Source organism: Wasmannia auropunctata, unplaced genomic scaffold, assembly GCF_000956235.1.
Source record: "Wasmannia auropunctata unplaced genomic scaffold, wasmannia.A_1.0 LD335709.1, whole genome shotgun sequence".
Taxonomy (NCBI): Eukaryota; Metazoa; Arthropoda; class Insecta; order Hymenoptera; family Formicidae; genus Wasmannia; species Wasmannia auropunctata.
The window spans coordinates 445,337-455,672 of record NW_012027181.1 but is presented as its reverse complement, the minus strand read 5'-3'; the positions used below and the strand labels follow the sequence as shown (position 1 = coordinate 455,672).

General features: G+C 47.3%; 1 protein-coding gene across 1 annotated transcript in view; it reads left to right on the top strand.

The window, feature by feature from the left end:
* The window catches only part of LOC105456331 (hemicentin-2-like), a 36,213-nt gene extending 27,140 nt beyond the window's left edge, over window positions 1-9,073 (top strand). The window contains exons 4-9 of the mRNA XM_011700284.1: window positions 1,236-1,387; window positions 1,491-1,635; window positions 1,850-2,143; window positions 2,536-2,925; window positions 3,653-3,970; window positions 7,935-9,073. Coding sequence (XP_011698586.1) covers window positions 1,236-1,387; window positions 1,491-1,635; window positions 1,850-2,143; window positions 2,536-2,925; window positions 3,653-3,970; window positions 7,935-8,536 — 1,901 coding nt within the window. The 3' untranslated portion in view covers window positions 8,537-9,073. The remainder of the gene's footprint in view (window positions 1-1,235; window positions 1,388-1,490; window positions 1,636-1,849; window positions 2,144-2,535; window positions 2,926-3,652; window positions 3,971-7,934) is intronic.
* Window positions 9,074-10,336: the final 1,263 nt, after the last annotated feature.

The following is a 10,336-nucleotide window of genomic DNA, read 5'->3' as shown; positions in this document are numbered from 1 at the left end:
TGTGCTCTTCCAATCATTTGACTTCCGCACAAAATTATTTTGATTATTGAACACAAATTATTTTCAGATTTGGATTCAGCAAAATTGTTCTTTCCATGAAGGCTCACAGTATGATACCGAAAGGTAAAATGTTGAAACTATATACAGGATGTTTTCGTTTATTTTCCTGCTCTCAGTGTTACCCAGGATCATCGTCGTGAACGTGGCAGGTCGACGTCGTTGATCTTGGATAACATTGAGAACAAAAAAAATACATATGGTAACCACGTGTAATACCTAATATTTCATCTTGTATCATTTTTGGTACATACAATATATTATTTTAATTAATCTGAATTCTTATGAGAGAGTAAACTTTACTCGATAATAACTGAATGCTTTTCAGTTTAATCGCTTTTGTCAATCTCTCATAAGAATTCAGTCGATTAATTAAGATGATGTATTATATGTATCGAAAATGATAGAAGATGAAGCATTAGGATTACTGTGAATACACATGGTTACCATATGTATTTTTTGCTCTCAGCATTATCCAAGATCAACGACGTGAATCTGTGCACGTCGTTGATCCTGGGTAAGGCTGAGAGCAGGAAAATATATATGGTTCCAACATTTTACTTTTCGGAATCATACTGTGAGCCTTCAGATTGATATAGTGTGACTTTAGACAAGCATAATTATAATTATGATCGTAATAATAATAATAATAATTATTATTATTATTATTACGAGTTATTACACAGTATGATTAATAATAATAATAATTATTATTATTATATATATTATAATAATTATTATATTTATTGTAATTACTATCATTACAACTATTTAACTCATATACATATATTAGAAACAAAGTCCTAAGGAGTCGATAATGACGTGAATGTATAAGTGCATATCGCTTTTTCGGCAGAAGATACTTTGACTGCCTATATCCCTGAAATTAGCGACAGGATCGAGTTGTGCCCATTGAGATATTTGTTCAGAATGACGAGAACTACAAAATATCAAAAAATCATCCATTTTGACCGAAAGTACTTTTCCATAAATTTTGTGCGTTGTCCTTTATGTAATTATGTTTTTAATTAATTTATTTCTTGTTGTACTAATTTTGCCCGAGGTTTATTATTATAAGATTATTAAATTGATAAAGTACAATGTAGCGGAGTGGAAAATTAAAATATCACGATGGTTATTTTATACCAAACTCATTATCGCATAATTCTTTATCGTAGTGAAGCCGCTCGTGGTCAACATTACGAATAAGCGATTTCACCTATCGGCGTTAAGAACTTACGAGATCGAGTGTGTCACCTCGGGTTCCAGACCGCAGGCGGTGATCACCTGGTGGAAAGGGACTCATCAAGTCAAACATATGGCTAGAAATGTGAGTATATCTACCGCGAGCGGACGATTATATCATTTTCCGTTATACGTACCGGGACCTCGAATCCCACATCGCGATGGCATGGATGCTGAGTTCTTCGTAGTTCCTAGACAATCCGAACATCACGAGAAGTGCGCTGAGCTACGTGCCGACCATCGAGGACGATGGAAAATTTCTGACGTGCAGAGCGGAAAATCCCGTGGTGCCTAACAGTGCCTTGGAGGACAAATGGCATTTATTGATATATTGTAAGTTTCTCCCTCGTGACCTCTCTCTCGAGTTACTTTAAACTCGTACACAGAACTTTCGTTAACGCCCCGAAGTCCAACTTGAAATTATTATTTTGAACCTTGACACGCGTCAATCACTTTTCTTCTCCCTCTCAATTTTCTAATTGCGATAACGCGTTACGAAATTCCAAGAAAATGAATGAGAGATACTTCCCGCTACCGATGCTTTCAGACGCACCGGTGGTGAGCATTAAGTTGGGTTCCAGTTTGAAGGCGAACGATATAAACGAGGGCGACGACGTCTACTTTGAGTGCGACGTACGGGCCAATCCGAGGTCTTACAAGCTACTTTGGTTCAAAGACGGCAAGGAATTGCATCAGAACGCCACCGCGGGGATTATTCTTCCCGGTGGGCACTCCCTGGTATTGCAGAGCGTGACGAAAAGCTCCGCCGGGGAATATTCCTGCATGGCAGTCAACGTCGAAGGGAAATCCGCGAGTCGACCGGTAACCCTCGTAGTGATGTGTGAGTACATCTCATTCTTTTACATTCGAATCGATCCGCGTGACTGACACTCGGGGAGCTCGGCAGAGACAGAAGGGTTTTTAATTCATCATCTCGCCAGCCCATTTTCCGATGTGACGACGACGTCGTCGTTATTCTAATTTTATTAATACATTCAATTTCCTATGGAGCAACATTGCCGATATTGAGTAGGGCGAGTAAATCGCGTTTACATAGAAGCGTCAATTATCGGCGTTCGCCGTAAGGAATGGAAATGGAAAACCGCCGACGGCCGGCCCTTAATTTTTTCTAATCTGTGACGTCCACCGAAAGAGAGAGAGAGAGAGAGCGCGCGCGCGAGAGCGTGCGCCGCGGTAAATTGAACCTACCAGCCGGCGCCCTCATATTTTCAGACGCACCGATCTGCAAGGACGGCTCTTCCACCCAAGTGGTCGGCGCCCTCAAGCACGAAACGATCTCGCTGGTCTGCGGCGTACAGTCGAAACCGCCGCCCACGACCTTCCACTGGACGTTCAACAACTCCGGGGAGTTGATGAGCGTGCCGGCCACGAGGTACGCGCAGGTCAAACCGCTCAGCCTGATCACGACCCACTGGCACGGCTCCAGACTGAATTACACGCCGGAGAACGACATGGACTACGGCACGGTCGCCTGCTGGGCGAGAAATCGGATAGGGGTGCAGAGGACGCCCTGTCTCTTTCAGATCATCGTCGCCGGGAAGCCATACCCCTTGCAGAACTGCACGGCCCTCCAGTCGACCGGACCCTACGCGTACCGAATGGGTAAGCCGAGAGCCTGCAGGGAGGGTCCCGGGCACCCCTCGCAACGATCTGCTAACTACGCCATTACACCCGGCCATCATCGTGCCTGACACCTTAACGGTCGATGCCCTTGTTGCGTTCAACAGCTTGTTTCCTTGTTTCCCCTCGAAAGAGACGCGATAACCGTGAAATTAGTTTTCATCGATCACCGATACCTGCGAATTAGGATCGTCTTCTCTTCCATAATTCGATTAAATAATTCACGCGAGGTGAATCAAAATCATGAATTAAATTTTCAGAGAAATTTTAGTGTTTTTTTTTAATTTTTGCGAGTAAAAGAAGAACGGAGGGCTGAAAGATATTTCACCCGGTGCGATTTTAACTAACATTCGGTTTTCAGCAAACATTTGCACCGTTCGAACGTAACTCATTTTAAAAGACGCCTTTCACATTCGTCGAAGATTTATGCACTCGTGACTGATGATTTACAGTTATTTAGAATATAGTAATTCTCGACTCGATGAGCACTGCTAATTACAGCCTCCCGGTATGTTTATTATGCAAGTCTAGCTAAGGCTATTATCCAATTAATTCGGTCTGACCCCTCCCTAATCGACGCTATCGAGTGTGCTTCGCCGCGACGACGGCGCTCACGCCGGGAAGCAATTAGGTCTAGCGAGTCCGAGTGTTTTTCTTCCTCCGGGAGGGAGCTTAACCGCCACGATGTGTGTGCGTCCGTGTGAAACAGGTCACGAAGACTTTAAAGCCACCGACTCGAGGGACGCGGACTGGCTGATCGTCAGGTGCTCCGAGGGATTCGACGGTGGTTTGCCCTTGACTAATTACGAGCTGGAGGTCTACAGTGAGGAGAACGTTTATCATGTCAATACCATCTACCTGAACCACACCGATAGATCCGGCTCATCCGGTCCAGTTTTCGAAGTTCCCGGCTTAGAGCCCGGCCGGAATTACAGGCTTCATCTTTATGCCGTCAACGCGAAGGGTCGGAGCGATCCCGTTGTTTTGGAACCGGTCACACTGAAAGGCGTGGCGATGTACACCACTGGTGAGTTTCACCTCTTTCTGTTTTTTTTTTTTAAAGGTCAGCTTGAAATTCTAACGATGTTATTATTCCGGAGTAGCGATCGCGTATCCGCGATCTCGTCTGGGCGGCCTTACTTATATAAAGCTAGACCGGCGGCGCGGGCGTGTTTCGGCAATTATTGAAGAACGTATTCGAGCTGATTAAACGTATCGCCGCTCGCGATGATACGAATATATATACGAACCGACAAAATTCACAGTCCCCGATGAAGCCGCGCATCGCGAGATTACGAAATATCTCGGGAGGGTTTATTCTTGGGAATACCTCCGCCGCGTATCTTTCCCATGTGTAATTTCCAGTTATTATTATCGGTCTTAATGTATGTAGATTGTATGACGTCGATAGAGAGTGTGTTTGCCCGTCGTGATTAGACCCACCTACCTTCATTACGTATAATCTTAACGTTGGAGGGCAAAATAATAACGAGGCGAGTTAATAAAGCGCTAACGACCGTCGTGGAAAGAATTTCGAAGCGTTCAGCTGGGGTCCCTTAATTGGACCGAATTGCACGGCGTTAAGTATATACACGGCGCGGCGCATCGTAAACGCTCCTATTTGCCTTTCCAACGAAATTGTATGTATTTAGATCAACCTCTTAAAATACTTTCGATTCCGGGCCAAGGTGCTTGCTCTTTAACGTGTCTCCTCTGGCATCTATTCCATCTCCACACAATCTTCCCTTTAAATTTTTATAGTTCTATTTCGAATTCTACCTTACACAGCTCCATTTACTGTCCTATTTACAGTCCTATTTATAGTTCTACTTTACACTTTGACGTGTTTTTCCTTGCTGGCTTATATTACAGGCTTCACAAATTTATCATCCTGCGCAGTCGTATTGCCCTTCTTTTTATCACTGTCGCACGAATATTATTACGGAGCGGTGCATTTAACTCTCATGACGGCATTAGAATATTTAACAAATCGTTTCATTAGTTTCGCTTATCGATCTTGGCGACAGAGACTTTCAAATTCTGACATCGATTAAATCTATTTCGGATTCGGAGTAGTCGCTGAATCGGGGGAGTGGGGGTGGGGGAGGCGGCTTGTCGTGACATTTCTGTAATCAAGCACGAGACATGCCGGATTGATCAAATATTAATCTGTATCGACGGGAGAGCGCGGCGCCAAGTCGTGCGCGTCGACGTTACTAATCAACGACTTCCGTTCAAAACTTCCCGATGTAATTATACGAGTTTCGGTGCCGCGCTTTTGAGAAAATGCGGCCGCGCCGCGACGCCTCTCCCCTGCCCCTTCCCCTCTCCGACGTCACCTCCTTTCCCCCCTCCCGCGCGGACCTTGAATTAAAATCCCATAAAGCCCAAGTCCCTTTCCTCGCCACCAGCCTCATTTCAGCTGCATTTATCGTCTTTAATTTCCATCCTCATGGGTTATTCATGCCGGCTCGCGCACGAATCCGCCGTGCGGTAACGCAAACGTGTGGCAACCCGTATATATACATATTATATATATATATATATATATATATATTTATATATGTATGTGTGTGTGAGTGTGTGTATATACCGGCCGTGTACACACGCACGCACGCACGCACGCACGGCGGGTGCACGCGCACATCGCACGACCGCGGCGAAGCTCATCCGGAATCCTGGTTGCGTATCACCACCATCAGCAACGCTGTCACCGTATATCGGGAAGCGCTCGAAGCCCCTCAAACGTTTCCCAGACATTGCGCCAGGCCCCCGTCCAAGTAGCTTCCACCTATTCCCCACGCTGGGGTGGCAAATACTGCCTCTTAACGGTGTAGCAATGGAGAAACGCGCGCGGGGGTGGGTAGGGAGCTTTCGAGATCCCTGGGATGACGGACTCAGACAATCGCGCTCGCGTGTCCGCCTTCCGTCCTCGATCGCGTACGTTCGCGCGAGCGCGCGTATGGATGTATACCTAATACACACGTGTATACCTACACACGAATACACACATACACATACACACGTGCGCGCGCGCGCGCGCGTATACGTGGACCGTTCGTTGGCTAACGAACCGAGGCGTTTTCTGAATTCTAAAGAGCCTGGCCATCTCCGTCCGCGCGCCCGGACCCGATCCTCCGCCTTCCTCTTAATCTTTGCTTCCGAAAGCTGCCTGCGTTTCCTCCGTGATCCAATAAGTACACGGAAAAAGCGAATCTCGTTTACCGGACACGTTGGGACGAACGACGCCGCCGGACGCTGCTGTTGATGTCGCCATCAGTTCGGACGTCCATCCTGATGAGGACGAATGTTCTTTGCCGCTCGAGAATATACGGGTATATATACGTTAGGAAATCGTACGTTTTGCGCGGCAACGGCCAGCCGTTATAGTTCTGCGACGTGTGTGTTACACGCCGCAACCATAGAGGAATTAGATGTCGCGACATTCCAAGTTGACGTTCCAACACGTCCGTGATTCTATACGTTGAAAATAATTATTACGGTTCGTAAAATATAATTATCACGGTGTAATGGAAGCGTGATTATTAATTCAGGATATTTTTCCACATTCCGCGCAAGTTATTCGTTTCATTTCCTTCGAGACATTATAAGAACGGGCGCTCAGGTAGGAATTATCACCGGTTTTATCCCTTGAAATTTGCACGCGATAATTCCCCCTCTCCCCCCCCCCGTAGATTTTCGTCTCATGTAATGTTAAAGAGCTGTAATGCACCGCGCGAGCGCGCGATGTACGCGGATAAAATCTCTCTCTTGCGACGCAAATAGCCGATACGAAATTTGCCGTTTAATGGAAATCGATTTGCTCGAATCTCCCAAAAAGAAAACGCCGAAGCGCGTTCCCATCGTTACGCACTAATCCGATGTGGCTGATTGCCGCTTAATTATCGAATTGTGATGTGCGCGCATTGTCGATGGTCCAAAACTAACTTGACATTCGTACGGCGATCGATAACGCGCCATGCCGCTCATCTCGCAAGTACCTCTATCGTCATCATCGGGTATAATGCCAATAAAGCCGTGCATATACTTTAACAAGCATAAATAGCCGATACGATCGATAAAACGCCTCCTTGTATCATCGCAATGTTAACGCCCGTGTTTGTTAATTATGTTGAGCGCGTGGCGGACGTGAAACTGTTAAATGCATATTAATAGCAAACTGCATTCGTTTCCGAAACGGAGTATTTTTGTTCCGCGGGACTATAAATTAAATTTATTTTAACGGGAAATTTGTTTTCCGCAAACAAATTTACTCGCGCGCACACGCACACATGCCGCACAATAAGACCCTTTTTATTTTATCAACGAAATACAGATTTTGCTGCAATATCGAATAATTGGTTAGTAAAATTGGTCACTCTCACGTCGAATGTGCAGCAGCAGCAGCAGCAGCAGCAGCAGCAGCCAGCAGCGACGATTTTGCGAAGGCAGCAAAATTCTTTCTCCCCGTGCAGCTATATCGAGCATTTTATCGAGAGGGAGAAAGATCTAGTCCCTTGCGAATTACTCCGATTCTTTTACATTTAAATCCTGCTTGGAATCTATCCTCGAGAATTCATCTACTATTTGATTATTATTATTTCGAAAGCAGGTCACGCTATTAATACACAGTCCAGCGATATGTGTGTGTACACTCTAAGATTGAAGCGCTCGTTTATTTCCAGAGAAGTACAGTCGTGGACAGATCGGTTGCGACACTTTTTTTTATATAGATTTCTAATATATATTTAATATACATAATATATATTTTATATAGGCATCTAACATTTTGCAAATGCGAACCACGATGTACTATCTTTAGTCTATAGGAAACAGTATAACACCAATCGTGTGTTGCATTTGCAAAATATTAGTGCATTTTGAAACCTATTAAATTAAAAAAAAGTGTCGCAACTGATATGTCCACGACTGATATGGACACTCTCTTACATGAGTCACGATTTTCTTTTTTTTTTCTCTACACTTCGCAGGTCGAGGAATCTCGGACGAGGCGACCGATTACAGCCTCCTAGTGGCGTGCTTCGCCGGCGGCGTAACCGCTATTTGCATTCTGATCGTCGGGATAACGCTGACCCTGTACCGTCGCAGCCATCCGACGCAGGCGGCGAAGGCGCGGGCGGCCGAACCGGTGCAGTACGAGAGCAAGGAGGACGGTCGGCCGGCGGCGCCGGCAGCGACGACGACGACGACGACGAGGACGAGGAGTGGCAGCGGCGAGGCGGCGACCGCGCACCGGGACGACTTGAAGGGGCAGATAAGCGCGGACGTGCCGGACGACGATCCGGACGTGATACCGAGCAAGGCCGTCGATAGACGGCCGGACATCTTCGAGCCGGGCTACGCGTCCGGCAAGCCGTCCGAGCGAGCCAAGGACTTCAGGTGCCTCGAGGACCTCGACTATCCGTCGCCCTCGTCGGTGCTCCACGCCAAGGACTCCTGGATCTATCCGAACGGCTACGCGGAGAAGAGCGAGAAGAGCCTGTCGAGCCCGATGCGGCCCAGCACGCTACCGGTGCACCGCACCCACGATATCTACACGAGGAGTCTGCGTGTACAGGAGAGTTGTATATAGACGGAGGTATAGGCACATTTACTTTGCGACCCGGGGGCACTTTATATCCGGGTCAGTACCCTCCGATGCTCGCCAAACCTCGTCGTACGCGATTAAACGACGCTTGTAAATAGACAATAAATACCGTTAAGAATAATCCCGACCTCCCGACCGGCGTGGCACGTCGTCGACATTTGACATTCCTATTCTTGTTTTTCACCTAGCTGTAAGAGCGGTAGCTGCGATAGCCTCGTTCTAAGGGAAAACGTGATACTTGGGACACGCCAGGGCGCGATCATATTGCGCGCGTGTACAGAGACAATAATTTTCCGCCGTTAAAAGAAAAAAGAAAATAGACTTCTCGTCACCTCTGCCCCCCTCTCTCGTCGGAAGCCTTCCCGTAAGAAAAAAATTAAAATAAAATAAAATAAAACAACCTATCCGCGAATGTCTGGAGGGAGCGTAAATGTTTTTGTCTACGGATGTTTCATCGTGCTTCGTGGTTAAATTAAATGGTCAAATGTAAACGTTTGTATATACAAATAATAAATCTTGTTGTTTAATATGCACGCTCTCGCTGTTATCATTCGCAGTGACATTTCGTTTCCCGCGCTGCGACATTCGTCGTCAACGAATTAGATTATAGCATTAGCCATTATAAAGCTTCCGGCCAGCGACGTTGGAAGTCGGAGGGGTAAGTATTAAAAGAGAGGAATTAATTGCTTCCAGACAACTCTGACGTTTCATTTTTCGACGACTCAAAACTTATTTCAGTTAATGAGTCACCTCGACGCAGGCAGCTAAAAATTGTCCGTCGCTGCCCGACGCGGTCGGGGGTGCCGCTCCGTTCGGGTATGTACGAATTCCGGTCGGACACTCGCGCGTACGCTCGCGTGCCCGCCACGCTGACAGTTTGACAGGTTGGCGAATTGGCTCGCCGACCGATGGCTAAATTGGCACTCACTAACAACGTCATACGGCCGCAATATTCGCCACGTGGTACGAACGGCCGGACGAGTGGTATGGAATATTAACCCGGTTCAATTATAGGTAAATTGGGCTGAATGCGAAAAGTGTCGCATTGCTGGATGGTATCGGCGAATACATACACTGGAGCAATATCTCTCTCTCTCTCTCTCTCTCTCTCTCTCTCTCTTCAGAAGTGTCCGTGATTTACGTTACAAGAGGATATTGGAGGATGGCGAAAATTCCCCGAGAGCTCCGAGGCGTCCGACTTTGTACATACGTTATATAGATCGCGTGTCTGATCGCCGAACGACGCAGCCGCTGCAGCCACCACCCCCTCTCCCTCCACTCCACTCGTCTCGTCCTTAAGCCGCGCGACTTCCGTTGTTTGCGCTATTTCAGCACACGACGCCGATGGGTTTGCTCTTCGACAGACTTCCAGTAAGCCGCTTATCGCCGCCGGTTTGCGCGATAAGCTAGAAATCGACGTGGCCGTCCCTGCTGGCTGTGTACACCGACGATGACGGGGACCTGTCAGGCCTCCGTAGACGACGATAAATCACATCGTTAGGACAACGCGCCCCTCGAGCCCATCGACTCTCGATTCCACGTCGGGGGCGGAAATAAACTGCCAGCGATCCAGCGAGTCGGCGGAAGCGGGCGATTCGATCGTCCGATGAACCCCCCCCCCCTGATGTGGGGGGGTTCGGTCTTTCACCTCCCTTCCTCCCCCTCCTCATCCCGTTCTTCGTTGACCTGACCGGTCACCCTTGGTCATCGACGTCCGAGGTACGCCGTGCGAAATAAGCTGTCGTTATATGACACTCTTCCGTCCGCCGCCGGCGGCGGCCGCGC